The sequence below is a fragment of the Caretta caretta genome, chromosome 1 (assembly GCF_965140235.1).
Source record: "Caretta caretta isolate rCarCar2 chromosome 1, rCarCar1.hap1, whole genome shotgun sequence".
Lineage (NCBI taxonomy): Eukaryota > Metazoa > Chordata > Testudines > Cheloniidae > Caretta > Caretta caretta.
In genome coordinates this window covers 2,533,366-2,550,294 of record NC_134206.1, presented here as the reverse complement: position 1 = coordinate 2,550,294, position 16,929 = coordinate 2,533,366, and the positions used below count along the sequence as shown (strand labels likewise).

The window sequence follows — 16,929 nt, the reverse complement described above, 5'->3', positions numbered from 1 at the left end:
TTGTTCTTATTGGAACAAGGAGGTTAGTCTGGCCTCTGATTGATACATGGCTAGATTTACCTCGCTGCACCTTCTCTGTGAGTGACTGCAGTGTGACCTAGAGGAATGAGTCCCCTAGATGGGGGAGGAGGCAAATGAGTACAAAACAAATCTAGTCTATTTCTTGTTTTGACCCACTCCATCTATCTTTTACATCTTTGGCTGGCAGCAGACGGTGCAGAAGGACTGCATGCCATCCACATCTCATGGCTGCTCGGCAGAAGATGGTGCAGTAGGACTGATAGCCATCCTCATCTCTTGCCTGCCCGGCAGAAGATGATGCAATAGGACTGCTAGCAATCCGTATCGCCTGCCTGCTCACCATAAGACGGTTCAATAGGACTGACTGCAGGACTAAAGAGAATGACCTGGTCAAGTCACTCCAAATTTAGTCTCTGCGCCCATGTCTGCCCAGGCGCTCATGGCCGTGCCAGAAGCACCTCGGAGATGACGATGACGGCTACCATTCGTACTGTACCGTCTGCTGCCACAAGGCAATGGGTTGCTGCTACTGTGTAGCAATGCCGTACCGCGTCTGCCAGCACCCAGGAGACATACGGCGACGGTTACCTGAGCGGGCTCCATTCTTGCCGTTGTATGCAGTCTGCACAGGTAACTCAGGAAAAAAGGCATGAAACGATTGTCTGCCCTTGCTTTCACGGCGGGAGGGAGGGAATGGGGGCCTGACGATATGTACCCAGAACCACCCGCGACAATGTTTTAGCCCCATCAGGCATTGGGATCTCAACCCAGAATTCCAATGGGCAGCGGAGACTGCGGGAACTGTGGGATAGCTACCCACAGTGCAACGCTCCGGAAGTCGACTCTAGCCTTGGTACTGTGGAAGCACTCCGCTGAGTTAATGCACTTAATGCACTTAGAGCATTTTCTGTGGGGACACAAACACTCGAATATATAAAACCGATTTCTAAAAAAACGACTTCTATAAATTCGACCTTATTCTGTAATGTAGACATACCCCTAGGGAGGTTGTGGAATCTCCTTCATTGGGGATTTTTAAGAGCAGGTTGGACACACACCTTTCAGAGATGGTCTATTATACTTAGTCCTGCCTTGAATGCAGGGCACTGGTCTAGATGACACCTCGAGTTCCCTTCCAGTTCTATGATTCTGATTCTACTGTTGTCCCTTAAAGGTAAATGCAAAGCTGGCCCAAGAATCTGGATGCAATGGGATAGCAAAACAATAATTTACCAAATCTATGACAGAGAATCATTTAGGGACCCCCTGTATTCTTGCCATCACTTGAGTCAAATCTGCTGCTATTGGTGCCAGGGCGGGGGTAGCTTTATGAATTTGTCTAAAATCCACTGTGAATCTCCAATCTCCTGAAGCTTTTAGTATGGGCCAAATCAGGCTATTGTATGCAGCATTCCTTTTTTGAATCACCCCCGTTCATAGAATCATAGAATACCAGAGTTGGAAGAGACCTCAGGAGGTCATCTAGTCCAACCCCCTGCTCAAAGCAGGGCCAATCCCAAACTACATCATCCCAGCCAGGGCTGTGTCAAGCCTGACCTTCAAAAACCTCTAAGGAAGGAGATTCCACCACCTCCCTAGGTAACATTCCAGTGCTTCACCACCCTCCTAGTGAAAAAGTTTTTCCTAATATCCAACCTAAACCTCCCCCACTGCAACTTGAGACCATTACTCCTTGTCCTCTCCTCTTCCACCACTGAGAATAGTCTAGAACCATCCTCTCTGGAACCACCTCTCAGGTAGTTGAAAGCAGCTATCAAATCCCCCCTCATTCTTCTCTTCCGCAGACTAAACAAACCCAGTTCCCTCAGCCTCTCCTCATAAGTCATGTGTTCCAGTCCCCTAACCATTTTTGTTGCCCTCCACTGGATGCTTTCCAATTTTTCCACATCCTCCTTGTAATGTGGGACCCAAAACTGGACACAGTACTCCAGATGAGGCCTCACCAATGTCGAACAGAGGGGAATGATTCCGTCCCTCAATCTGCTGGTAATGCCCCTACTTATACATCCCAAAATGCCATTGGCCATCTTGGCAACAAGGGCACATTGTTGACTCATATCCAGCTTCTCGTCCACTGTAACCCCTACGTCCTTTTCTGCAGAACTGCTGCTGAATCATTTGGTCCCTAGTCTGTAGCAGTGTATGTGATATTTCCGTCCTAAATGCAGGACTCTGCATTTGTCCTTGTTGAATCTCATCAGATTTCTTTTGGCCCAATCCTCTAATTTGTCTAGGTTCCTCTGTATCCTATCCCTACCCTCCAATGTATCTACCTCTCCTCCCAGTTTAGTGTCATCTGAAAACTTATGGAGGGTGCAATCCACGCCATCCTTCAGATCATTAATGAAGATATTGAACAAAACCAGCACCAGGACCAACCCTTGGGGCGCTCTGCTTGATATTGGCTGCCAACTAGACCTGGATCCATTGATCACTACCTGTTGAGCCTGACGATATAGCCAGCTTTCTATCCACCTTATAGTCCATTCATCCAGCCCATACTTCTTTAACTTGCTGGAAAGAATACTGTGGGAAACCATGTCATAAATATAAAGGGAAGGGTAACAACCTTCCTGTGTTCAGTACTATAAAATCCCTCCTGGCCAGAGGCACAAAATCCTTTTACCTGTAAAGGTTAAGAAGCTCAGGTAACCTGGCTGGCACCTGACCAAAAGGACCAATAAGGGGACAAGATACTAGTCTACCAGGGGATCCTGCTCATCAGTTCCCTGAGGGAGTAAAAGCCTGCTTTTCTGAAGTCCAGGGTCTGTATTCTGCTGCTCTCCTTTCTTCCTTGTGTCAGGATCCTGAACTCGACCATCTCATGGTCACTACCTCCCAGGTTCCCATCCACTTTAGCTTCCCCTACTAATTCTTCCGGTTTGTGAGCAGCAGGTCAAGAACAGCTCTGCCCCTAGTTCATTCTTCCAGCACTTGCACCAGGAAATTGTCCCCTACATTTTCAAAAAACTTTCTGAATTGTCTGTGCACCGCTGTACTGCTCTCCCAGCAGATATCAGGGTGATTGAAGTCTCCCATGAGAACCAGGGCCTGCGATCTAGTAACTTCCATGAGTTGCTGGAAGAAAGCCTCGTCCACCGCATCCCCCTTATCTGGTGGTCTATAGCCGACTCCCACCATGACATCACCCTTGTTGCTCACACTTCTAAACTTAATCCAGAGACACTCAGGTTTTTCTGCAGTTTCATACTTGAGCTCTGAGGAGTCATACTGCTCCCTTACATACAGTGCTACTCCCCCACCTTTTCTGCCCTGCCTGTCCTTCCTGAACAGTTTATATCCATCCATGACAGTACTCCAGTCATGTCAGTTATCCCACCAAGTCTCTGTTATTCCAACTGCATCCTAATTCCTTGACTGTGCCAGGACATCCAGTTCTCCCTGCTTGTTTCCAAGGCTTCTTGCATTTGTGTATAGGCACTTGAGATAACTCGCTGATCGTCCCTCTTTCTCAGTATGAGGCACGAGCCCTGCCCTCTCGTGCGCTCCTGCTCGTGCTTCATCCCGGTATCCCACTTCCCCAGTTATCTCAGGGCTTTGGTCTCCTTCCCCCGGTGAACCTAGTTTAAAGCCCTCCTCACTTGGTTAGCCAGCCTACTTGCGAAGATGCTCTTCCCTCTCTTCATTAGGTGGAGCCCGTCTCTGGCTGCCCTCCTCTTTCTTGGAACACCATCCCATGGTCAAAGAATCCAAAGCCTTCTCTCCAACACCACCTGCGTAGCCGTTCGTTGATTTCCACAATTCGACAGTCTCTACCCAGGCCTTTTACTTCCACGGGGAGGATGGACGAGAACACCACTTGTACCTCAAACTCCTTTATCCTTCTTCCCAGAGCCACGTAGTCTGCAGTGATCTGCTCAAGGTCATTCTTGGCATTATCATTGGTGCCCATGTGGAGAAGCAGGAAGGGGTAGCGATCCGAGGGCTTGATGAGTCTTGGCAGTCTCTCCGTCACATCATGAATCCTAGCTCCTGGCAAGCAGCAGACTTCTCGGTTTTCCCGGTCGGGGCGGCGGATAGATGACTCAGTCCCCCTGAGGAGAGAGTCCCCGACCACCACCCTCATCTCCTTCTTTTGGGAGCGGTGGTCGTGGAACCCCCAACCCTAGGACAGTGCATCTCATGCCTTCCAATCGGCGGAGTCTCCTTCTGCTCCCTTCCCTCAGATGTATCATCTAGTCCACTCTCCGCATTAGTACCTGTGGAGAGAACATGAAAACGGTTACTTACCTGTATCTGCACTGCTGGTACATGGACGCTCCCCTTTCTTCTTCTGGAGGTCACAAGCTGCCAAATTTCTTCACCGTCCTCCTGTCCCCGCTGCACAGGCTGCTCTGAATCTTCAGAACATTGTGCCTGTAGAAGTATATCCTGACATCTGTCCAGGAAATCTTCAGTTTCTCTTATGCAACACAGGGTCGATACCTGTTACTCCAGACCTTGTACCTTCTCTTCCAATATGGAGACCAGCTTGCACTTTGTACAGACAAAGTCACTTCTGTCCTGTGGAAGAAAGACAAACATGGCACATCCAGTACAGGTCACAACAGCTGAAAACCCCCCATCCATATTACCTTCCTTCTACGAGCTCACTCAGGAGTTGTAGAAACTACTCAGAGAAGCCGGCAAGATGTAAGCCTCAGCAAGCTCTCCCCAGGCAGATCCCAGGCAAACTCCCTCTGTTAGCTGCTCTGCTCTTTGCTGCTCAGCTGGTTCCCAACTGACTGGCTTTTTATACAATCAGGCCCACTCAAGGCTCACCTGGAACAAAGCACTCCCAATTCACACATTTCAAACCACCAATCAAGCACACGGTCAAACTGTCCCCACAACAGACACTCAGATATTCACCAACACAGCCTCCTTAATACAGCCCTTAGAGTACCTCCTCTCAGGCAGATCCCAGGCAAACACCCTCTGTTAGCCGCTCTGCTATTCGCTGGTCATTCATATTCATATATAAAAGAAGAAAAATAAATATTAGACCACTCAGTTCCAATACTAATATGTTCTGATGTCTTGCGGCAAGTCACTTAAGGGATCCTGGTTAGGTTAAAATTTAAATGTATATTCAAACTTTGTTACTAAATCTGTGGAGAGTGAGATGGTGTCAAGACTTGCGTTTTTTTTTTCTCAGTTCTGGCAGGCAAGTGGGGAATTCTAAGTTACATCAGGGAGCAGATACATCTGGGATCTATATAAGAACCTCAGAATGGCCCTACCGGGTAAGACCAATGGTGCAACTAGCCCAGTATCCTATCTTCTGACACTGGAGAATGCCACTTGCTTCAGAGGGAATGAACCGAACAGGGCAATCATCAAGTGATCCATGACATGTCTCCCACTCCCAGCTTCTAGCAAAGAGAAGGGACACCATCCCTGCCTATCCTGGCTAATAGCCATTGATGGACGTATCCTCCATGAATTTATCTAGTTCCTGTTGAAACCATGTTATTGTTTTGGCCTTCACAACATCTCCTAGCAAATGATTCCACAGGTTGACTGTGAAGAAATACTTCCTTTTGTTTCTTTTAAATCTGCTGCCTATTAAATTAGTTGGGTTCCCCCCCTAGTTCTTGTGTTGTGTGAAGGAGTAAATTACATTTCCATATTCAATTTTCCACACCATTCATGATTCTACAGACACCTCACACATTAACACATCTCTTTTCCAAGCTGGAAACTTCCAGTCTTTTTAAGACTTCCTCCTATGGACTGTGTTCCATGCCCATAATCATTTCTGTTTCCTTTCTCTGTAGCATTTCCAAATCATACTTTTTTTTGTGATGGTGTGTAATCACATAGGATATCAGGGTTGGAAGGGACCTCAGGACGTCATCTAGTCCAACCCCCTGCTCAAAGCAGGACCAATCCCCAATTTTTGTCCCAGATCCCTAAATGCCCCCCTCAAGGATTGAACTCACAACCCTGGGTTTAGCAGGCCAATGCTCAAACCACTGAACTATCCCTCCTCCCCCACAGCTGCATGCAGAATTCAATAAATGGGCATAATGTATATAGCGCCAAGATGCTATTTTCAGTCTTATTATCTATTCCGTTCCTAATGATTCCCAACATTCTGTTCACTTTTTTGACTGCCGCTGCACACTGAATGGATGTTTTCAAGGACTATTGACAATAACTTCTGAGGTCCCACTCCCTGCTCCTCCTCTTCACGACTGCAAACGGATAAGTCCCTGCATTAGCTGGGAAGACAGGATGCCGGGCAGAGGCCAGGGAGACTTCGGTAGCTCACAGGGTGGGAGATGAACAGCACACCTGCCATTAGCCAGGTATTTACATGTGTACACAGCACCTTAGCTGGAACTACAGGGCACCCGTTGCCCAGGGCGTGAAGCTGAACATTGGAGCTGCGTCTAACATACGCTCTGCATGATGCTTTCTGTAGCAGCCCACTAGAATTAATAAATAATCATCTCCATTAAACACATGGAGAGGCTGTGCCCCCTATCATCCTTCTAATCTGTGACCGAGCTGGGACTCTTTGCTCCCAGCTCGCTGGTCTCTGCTGATGTTAGTTAAATGACTTGGGTGAAATCCTCAGTTGGTGTAAGTGACTGCAGCCCCACTGAAATCAGGGAAGATCCTCTCACTAGAGAAACCAATGCAGAGAAAGCACCAGGCCTCTGTGCTGCTGCATGGGCCATACAAGCCAGGGCTGAGAGCGACTAAGCCTTTCCTGCTGCATTAGTTTTCCTATCTGTAAAAGGGGGATACCTCCTGGGAGTAGTGAGCAATAGTGTGTGAAGAACTTGTCAGTGTGCCACTGTCCTTTAGTGGGACACAGCTGTGGATGCCAAATTCTGGACATAGTGCTAAGAAATGGGGCAGACTTACCCCAGGCTGGTGGTTGTTCTATCATTAGATTATACCAAGCCAGTAACAAACGTAAACTTCTGTCTCACCACACTGGTTAACTGCAAGCAAAAAATTGCAGTCTCCTGAGGCATCCCAGCCCCTGGATCACCACCCAGACATTGAACTTGATTATGAGGGTCAGGGAAAACCAGTTTCATTCCTTCTGATCTCAAGACCTCAGCCACATAGCCAGGTTAATATATAACTCAGAACTTGCCCAAGGATCATGCTGTTGCCAACCTGTTAGTAACTAAAAACTCAAGGTGTAATAATAAAAGAAAAGAAGAAGAGTTATAAATGGTTAACAGATCAGATACATCTAAGTGGTTTTTCAGTGTTCATTGATCAGGATCAGAGCAGTGATGGAATAAACTGCTGGCTTTCAAAAGTCTCTCTGGAGTCACCCAAACAGTTTGGGGGTCATCTGTCCTTGCTCAGAAGACTAGATGACCTCCTGAGGTCTCTTCCAACCCTGATCTTCCATGATTCTATGAGACCTTCCTTTTTAGAAATCCAGTGCAGAGAAATGAAGACAGGATGGGGATGTCTCCGTGGTCCTCTTATATCCTCTTTTCTGTGCATGGAATTTTACTGCCCCAAACAAAGACAACTGTCTCTGTTTGTGGAAAGTTACTGGCCCAAGAGGGAGTCCAGGGTCACAAGAGCATACCACATGTGCTCACATGTTTCGATGCCTCACAGGGGCAGCCATTGCCTGTATTTTTGATGAGTGTGTTTCTTCTATGGCCCATTGTGAGAGCTAAGTGTCCTTGAAGTGCCCTCAACACACAGAGGTCTGACCTTAGAGTAAATTTTACCTGAGCGGTGTTATCCACAAATAAAACACTTGTATATGATTTTAAGTATATATAGATCAAGATCATATCAGTGATGGAATAAACTGCTAGTTTGCAAAAGTTTCTCTGGTGTCATCCAAACAGCTTGGGGGTCATCAGTCCTCCTGAGGTCTCTTCCAACCATAATCTTCTATGATTCTTTGATTCTATGAGTGCTTCCTTGATAGAAATCCAGATCAGAGAAATGAAGACAAGGTGGGGATATCTCAGGGGTCATTTCATAGCTTCTGCCCTGTGCATGGAATTTTACTGTCCCAAACAAAGCCCACAGCCCAGATGCCTGGAAAATTATGGGCCCAAGTGGGAGTCCAGGGTCACATGAGCATATCACATGTCCTTACATGCTCTGATGACTCACAAGGGAAGCCACTGATCCTATTCTTACAGAGATGTGTTTCTTCTATGGTCCATTGTGAGAGCTAAGTTTTCTTGATGGTCCTTTGACACAGCTATCTGGCCTTATCCATCTGAGGAGTGTTACCCAGGAACACAACGCATGTGTAAGATACCAGTACATCACCAATAATCATAACTTCAGACACAAAGTTGATACATGTATATAAACAGGATAATCATAGTTAAGAAATCGTAACTTTCCCATTGACACCTGATAGCACATACTTTGTACAATATTTGTAGCAATTGTACAACAGTGGTAGCAACATTGATAAAAATGGTCATTTTCAATCATACAGCATCACACTGTGTTCTCCTCCCTCGATGCTGCTATAGCCGCTAGCCACCTAAGGAAGGGGCGTTGCCCAGGTTCGAGCAGGGCAAGCAGCTGGGACACGAGAGCCACTGGAGGATGGGAAGAGCACATAAAAACCTCTTTTGCCACATTGACCCTGGTCCTTGTACAAAGAAAGGAGGAAAGAGTTATTTAATAGTGAGAGGTGGATGTTAATTAACTTGGCTGTTTCCTCCAAGCATCGCCAGCCAGCCCCCTTGGCTTTGAACAACCTTAACTTGTGTTTGACTAAAATATCTGTCAGAAAGGTGTCCAGGCTTAGACCCACAAAGGCACTCAGGTAAATACTAAATTTAGGCATCACTGCATTTCTCAAACACCGGCTCATCTGCTGCCGGACCCTGTAGGTGCCTAAGGTTCTGCCAGTAGCCTGCACAAAGCAACCTGGGGGCTGACACTGCTCCACAGCTAACGAGCTGCTGAGAGTCTTTGCTCAGGCCTCAATTCTGTTGGGGTTCTCCAATGATCTCCCCAGCAGGCCCGATCAGCTAGGGATTCTCAGACCATGGCTCCTGGATGGGGCCTTGCAGGTCGGGAATGTGTGTATGTACATATGCACGCACGTGTGTGTGTCCATTTGTGTGTGAGTATATGCAGTTGGGTCCATGTGTGTGTGTGCATGTCCATCCCCATGTGTGTGTGTGTGCACGTGGGTCAGTGTGTGGTTGTCCGTGTGTGTGTGTGTGTGTGTTGACAAGTGATGGGATGAATGGCCCCCAGACACTGTGTCAAATGGTCAGTTGATCCAGTGTGTGAGGCTGAGGACTGACAAGCAGAAAGGACGGGTGACACTCATTGAACAAGGAACATTTTCAGGGGGTCACATATTACACATGTGATAGGTAGTGAGGTAAACACTTTCCTTTTCCTTTGCTCAGTACCTCTGCTTGCTTTTCTCCTGTGGTGCAGACTAGAATTACAGTCTTTTTCAGGACATGGATGTATGCCTTTGGTAAAAATACAAAATTAGATCTGAGAGAGCTCTAGTTCTACAGATATAATGTTGTGAAACTCTGTACCTCAAAGCAACACTCTGAGAACTCCATATTCATCACTGTTATATAATAGCAACAAATCTTGTACAAAATATGTCATGTGAGGTGTCAATGGAAAAGTTATGGTTTGCTGAATATGATTATCCTATTTGTATGCATGTCTCATTTTTGTATCTGAAGTTATGAGAATACTAACTATGTATCTGTATTTCAAACGTGTTTTCTCCTGTGGTAACTCCCACATGGGTGTTTACAACCAGTTTAGCCAGCAAATTGTGAATGGATTATTCAAGTTAACACAATGGGCCATGGAAGATGCTTATCCCCACCTGATGGACATTTCTGGTGATGTTCTAACCAGAATATGTGTAAAGGCCCCTGCTATGACTCATTGAAGCAATCAAGGGCATGTGACCAACTCATGTCACAGTGGACTCCATCTTGTGCCCGTACTTTTTCCACTAAATGTCCTGGGGGCTTTGTCTGGGATAATGAAGTTCCCTCCACATGGCAGAAGCTGTAACCATGAGAAGTGACATCACCAGTTGGCCTCATTCCCGTCCCCCCACTACTGAACACCTGAAAACATGGCTAGAAGAAGAAGATTTTGACTGGGGAGGTGGTCCCAGGCTGGAAAGGACAATTCCTGGTATGTGTATGTGTAGCGGTTCAATGACAAGACAGCACAGAGCTTTTAGCAAGCAAGCGGCTGGTCTGCTAACAGGCTTCTGCCTGTCAGATTTCCACCTTCCCCTTTATTCTTTCTCCCCCCCCCCCCCGCACATTACATTCTCCAACAAATAAAAGGAATACACTGGCTTTGTTTAACATTCTTATTTACCAGTTTCTATCTACCGCATTCCTTGCTCTCGGGCCTTGAGCCCAGTCCTGGGAGGCTTCCCACGGTTCATGTCATCTGGGCGAGATTCCAAGGTTGATGCCCTTGAAAGGAGCTGTGTGTGCACAGGTCCAGCACAACACTCCGGGTGTGCCCTGAATGTTGCCAAGCACATAAACCTTGTATGAATCCTACATGTATGTTTCAAGGCTGATTCCCCACTCTGGCGCCTCAAGTGCAGAAGGTGAGGGCCCCCAAGGGTTCTAAAAATTAATACTGGCCACTCCAGGCTGGTATTAAACTCCAAAGGTTGCAGATCCCCCAGGCCTTGGGTTGGTAAATGCTGCCACCATCCCTTTGAGAGCCCAGAAAGGCGTACTTGGGAATTCCTTCCTGTGGGGTACCCCCAACTCTTTTAGTTAGACGCGATCAGGTTTATTTCCTTATTTTGACCTTGTGGATTTCTATGTGCTAAACACACAAGTGTTTTTGTCAGCTTTCAGCTGGACCCCAGGATAGCTACTCTTGGTGTTTTATCCTTTCAGTGGCTCTTTTAATATCTAGCAACAGCCTGATTTCCCAGATGTATTTCCTTTCCTTGTTTTTTTTTCTTCTTTTTTTTAATAAATTTACATTTTTTAAGAACATGACTGGAATCCTGCATCGTAGGAGGTAAGAGGTCTGGGCATATATTTTCAGATAGCTGGTGGAAACAGCTGATTTCTTTTTCTTCCCTTTATTTCTCTATTGAGGGAATTTCCCCTGATTTCAATGGGGCTGCACCAACTTACACCAGCTGAGGATTTGGCTCAAGTCATTGAACTGGAGATAAAGAATCAGTAGGGACCAGTGAGCTGGTAGCGAAGAGTCCCAGCTCTGCCATGGATTCACTGGGTGACCTTCTCACTGGGTGACCAGAGTCACTTCCTCCCTCTGAACCACAACCTCTACAGGCATTAAATGAAGAGTATTATTTATTATTTCTAGTGTGCTGCTACCAAAAGGCCCTAATCAGGGCTGTAGAATCACACACTGCATTGATTTGATACCCTGCAACACATCCTTGGGCTCTATGCATTATTTAGAATTCCAGCCAGAGTGTGGCCCCTGGTAAACAAGCAAGACAAGGCTGAGCTGTGTGGAAACCTGTTTTTGTGGATGTCGTTTTCAACTGTTTCTTTAATAAAATCTTCCTATTTAAGAAGGACAGCAACTCCACTGATCATGCCACACAAATAGACTCACTGTGTCTAACACAACTCAGAGGAGTGTTAGTATATAAATCTGTTTGAATTTTGGGTGTGACCTGTTGACACTCTTATATCTTATATTAATATGTGTAAACAAAGGACAAAGACTCCATGTGCTACAGCTGCCCTGTCAAGGTTCCTTCCCCACTCTGAACTCTAGGGTACAGATGTGGAGATCTGCATGAAAACCTCCCTAAGCTTATTCTTACCAGCTTAGGTTAAAAACTTCCTCAAGGTACAAACTTTGCCTTGTCCTTGAACCCTATGCTGCCACCACCAAGCTTGTTAAACAAAGAACAGGGAAAGAGCCCACTTGGAGATGTCTTCCCCCCCAAGCCCTACACCCACTTTTCTGGGAAAGGCTTGATAAAAATCCTCACCAATTGGCATAGGTGAACACCAAATCAAACCCTTGGATCTTAAGAACAATGAAAAAGAAATCAGGATCTTAAAAGAACAATTTTAATTGAAGAAAAAGTAAAAGAATCACCTCTGTAAAACCAGGATGGTAAATACCTTACAGGGTAATTAGATTCAAAACATATAGAATCCCTCTAGGCAAAACCTTAAGTTACAAAAAAGACACACAGACAGGAATATTCATTCTATTCAGCACAGTTCTTTTCTCAGCCATTTAAAGAAATCATAACCTAACACATACCTAGCTAGATTACTTACTAAAAGTGCTAAGACTCCATTCCTGATCTGTCCCTGGCAAAAGCCGCATACAGACAGCCCCAGACCCTTTGTTTTTCTCCCTCCTCCCAGCTTTTGAAAGTATCTTGTCTCCTCATTGGTCATTTTGGTCAGGTGCCAGCGTGGTTATCTTCGCTTCTTAACCCTTTACAGGTGAAAGGGTTTTTCCTCTGGCCAGGAGGGATTTTATAGTTCTGTATACAGAAAAGTTGTTACCCTTCCCTTTATAGTTATGACATGCCCACAAGCAGAGGGGGAGAAAAGAGTTAAGAGATGGCACTAAAGGGTTATAGGGTAGGGTGGAATGGAATATATGAGCACACACTGGAATGCTGCCTGGCTCTTCCTTCAAGGCAAGGTCAAGCAACCAGTTGGGAGGAGCAAGGGAATATGGGAGGGAAACAGTAAAAGGCTAAAGAAATGCCTGTCCCTGACTGCAGCACAACCTCACTCCTCATCCCTCCCATGAGATACAAAAGAGGTGGGATGACAACACTAGACTCACAACCCTCCAAAAGGTAACATGACAATAAGTTGCACAGGGCTGGACAGAGGGCCTGCATTGCTTGTATATTTGGGGCCTGCTGAGGAAGAGGAGGAGGAGATGGGAAATGGGATTAGGGAATGGGCAATAGGGACACAGACCAGGCTTTGCATGATCAGAGCTGAGAAGGGGGGCATGCGGTAAACAGTCCAAGGCATGAGAGCTGGGAGCAGAACCCTGGGAAACAGACTCTGCCGGCATGTAGAGCTCTGCATATGTTTGCTTGGAACTAACCCCAATAAACATCGCATTGCCTGCACTTCAGGCTGCTGCTTTCTGTCTGCGTGACAAGAACCGGGGGGGGAGAGGAGTGAATGGAAATCCCTTTATCAAAGAGCAATGGCAGTTCATGGCCACAGCAATGGTGCTGGGGTTTCAGGACTCCTGGTTCCTATTCTCAGCTCTGTCACCAACTCATTGTGTGGCCTTGGGTAAATCAATTTATTGTTGCGTGTTTCAGTCCACCCATGACATGGGGAAGACGCTGCTAGCAGACAAGCTAAAGAATTGCGAGATGAAGTTATAAAAAGCAACATGAGAAGCACATGTTTGACTCAGCTTCACTGTTCAGCTTCGGCCCCTGGGCAACGGGGGCCCCTGTAGTTCCAGATAAGATGCCGCATGCGTGTGTAAATAGCTGGCTAATGGCAGGTGTGCTGTTTATCTCCCTCCCTATGAGCTACCAAAGTCACCCCGGACTCTGCCCAGCATCCTGCCTTCCCAGCTAACGCAGGGGCTGATCCTTCTGCCTCTCTCAGCTGTTCTCCTAGCTTCAAAGCTGATCCCTTGCCCTTCCCTTGAGGCCTGGCTCAGGGCAAAGGGCTCCCAGACCATCCCCATTGCAGGCTACAGGGGATGCTACAGGCTCCCAGTCAGGAGGAACAAAAGGGAACTGCAAGTTAAAGAAATAAGCCAAACAAGCTTCCCCCTTTCCTCAGGACTTTGTAGCTGAGCTTTAGGGTCCACAAACTGTATGATGCACAATCTCACCTGCCTGCTTCATAACTCTATTCCCAAACCTCAGCTACTTTTATATGGCTTCCTGGTTTCCCTCTCTGCTCCTGATTGCCCTGTCACCACATCCTTGCTGCACACACTGCAGGCTCCTGCTAAGGCTGCAGCAGCCCCTGTCCAAAGCTGGAGTAGAAGGAGCTCCACTAGGGTATGTGTGGGGGAGAGAGGTGGAGATGATCCAGGCAGTGAGAGAGGGATGAGAGGAGGAAGCAACAGTGGTGGGACCTTGGGGAAGAGTCAGGAGAGAAGGCAGGGCCTCCACGGTCCAGTTACCAGCAATTAGAAAGGTGGTAACCCTCTGAGTTAAGGAGCTGTACACAGACTGATTCCCCAGTTTGTCACACTGACACAGCACAGTAAGACTGTCTGATAAGTGACTCAGGAAAGAGGGCTCAGCACCACGTCACCAGCCAGCTGTGCAGGAAGCATGATCTGAGAGCCAGAGCACCAGGAGAAAACTTTTAAGTCCTTTTATGAGTAAAAAGCCGAATCAGCCTGCCCCGGATCTGTTTGGTCCTCACCCCATAGATGATGGGATTTAGCATGGGGGGCACCAGGAGGTACACATTGGCAGTGAGAACGCGGAAATGAAGGGGAACATTCTGAGCAAATCGGTGTGTGAGAAAGGAGAAGAGACGTGGGATATGAAAGGCTAAGATGATACAGAGGTGTGAGCCGCAAGTCCCAAAGATCTTGAGCCGGGCATCCTTTTTGGGGAGGCTGAAGATGGCCCTTAGGATCTGAATATATGACACAACAATTAAAAATATATCCAGACTGGTCACAGAGAGTGCCACAAAGAGGCTGTAGTAACTACTGATGCGGATGTCAGCGCAGGCCAGCTTCACCACAGCCATGTGCTCGCAGTACGTATGGGGAACGATGTTGGTTCTGCAATATGGCCATTGCCTTGCCAGCAAGGGATATGGCAGTATGAGCAAGCCACCACGGAGCAGGAAAGCCAGGCCAATCTTGGCCACCATGGGGAGTGTCAGGATAGTGGAATGTCTCAGGGGATTACAGATGGCCACGTAGCGATCAAAAGCCATGGCCACAAGGATCCCAGACTCCATCACTGAGAAGGAATGAATGAAGTACATCTGGGTGAGGCAGGCACTGAAATCGATCTCCCTGGAATTGAACCAGTAGATGCCCAGTGTTTTGGGTAAGGTGGATGTGGACATGACCAGGTCACTAACAGCCAGCATGCAGAGAAAATAGTACATAGGCCCATGGAGGCTTGGCTCCCTCTTCACAATGAACAGGATGGTGAAGTTCCCCAAGACGGCTAAGGCGTACATGGTGCAGAAGGGGATGGAGATCCACACATGGACCATTTCAATGCCAGGAATGCCCATCAGGATGAGGCTGGAGGGGTTGGTGAAGTCGGTTGTGTTGGAATCTGACATGGAGGAGGGGAGAAGGTGTCCAACTCTGAGAGAGAATGGTGTCTCCTACACGTGCGGTAGAATGCTATCTACTCTCCTGACTTCTTCTATATGCCCAGGGTTTACGGTGATGGCCAAAGTACAATGCCTGGATGGAGAGACAATATAAATATGAGACACTACATGCACTTCTGGTGGATGTTATCGTGGATGAAGCAGATTGGTCACTCTTTATGCATTGAAAAATGACATTTTCATTCATTCAAAAAAATGAATTATGAACAACCGAGCCTACTAATGCCAATTCCATATCTGATGCTGCTCCATACATCAATAATTGCTACATATTGTGGTCTGGGAAACCTTAATAGTCACCATCAGAAAACACAAATGTAGATACTGTTTATTCATCATTGTTCCAATGAAAACAAAGCTAGAGAATCCATGCTGTAGGGAGTTTCCCATTCACCTGGTTGCTCAAAATCTGAGAGTGGAAAAAAAAAAAACCTTTTTCCAAGACATGTGCTGGGGGAAACATCCCAACTAGAACACACATCAGGGAAAAGACCTGACCGTCATTTGATAGCAGCTATACAGAAACACCTGCTCATTCACAGCAGTGCCCAAAAGAAAGACAATGTTCAGATGCCTAAGGAATGGGATGCAGAATACCTGCTCTGGACATGCGCTCAGTTTTGGGCACTCAGTCTCTATAAATGATGTAGCAGATAGAAAGGGGATTTCTGAGACAGGCTGTGAGAATGGGGAAGGTTGTCATTAATGGACAGACCAAAAAGTCTGGCACTGTTTAGTTTAGAGATGAGACAAAGAAGGAGGCATATGGTATATATGATAGGCATATGATATAGGAGAACAAAATAAAAGAATGGAACTGGTTACATTCAAATGGACAAAAATAAAATATTTCCCACCAGTAATATCTATAGAGACTGAATGCTGCAAAAGGGCTAATTCCTGAATGCTGAAGCAAATTGTCAGGAAAACTGGAAGGAAAAATTTAGAAAGAAAAAAGGGAATGAAACTTGGGAGTTCTTTAAGATGAGTTTAGTAGATAGCTAAATGTCCATGATTCCACAGTCAAGAATGTGGACAAATTTGGCTAAAACCTGGGTTCATTTGCAAAGGGAAGGCTGCAATCAGAGGCAAGGGGGAGCAGGAAAGCAATATATAATACATGAGGGAAAGGGTAAATAGCCACCAATACAAATTGGAAGTTATGAAAATTGATAAGGGACGTTAAACACATCAGGGAAAAATCCATGCTTGTTAGGGCTAAGGATCACAAAAATGAGGTTATTAAGAAGATAAAGAACTAAAGAAATTCTATAAAAGGATCATGCCAATTTCTAAAGGGAAAAGTCAACTTGTTTATGATGGAGAAAAGGTAAAAATGTTCAAGAAATAGTTTTTGTGGGGGGCTGCTTTGGTCAGGTCTGAGCCCTATCTGGTAAACTGTCAAGAGTAAATCCTGGCTGGCAAGCCGCTAGCAGAAGGTGCATAACAGGAAGCCCTGTAATCACAGCTTGATAAAAGGCTAAATGCTGAAGTCTGCCTGGTAAGGGCCGGCAAATACAAGCACGGAAAGTCCTGTGATTCATGCACACCTGCACAAGATCAAATCCAAGTGCTCAAA

General features: G+C 46.4%; 1 protein-coding gene across 1 annotated transcript; it reads right to left on the bottom strand.

Annotated features, from left to right (window-relative positions):
- Positions 1-14,348: 14,348 nt before the first annotated feature.
- On the bottom strand, positions 14,349-15,296 carry LOC125641155 (olfactory receptor 52E2-like). The gene has a single exon (XM_048860780.2). The coding sequence runs from the start codon at positions 15,294-15,296 to the stop codon at positions 14,349-14,351; it is 948 nt and encodes a 315-aa protein (XP_048716737.1).
- Positions 15,297-16,929: the final 1,633 nt, after the last annotated feature.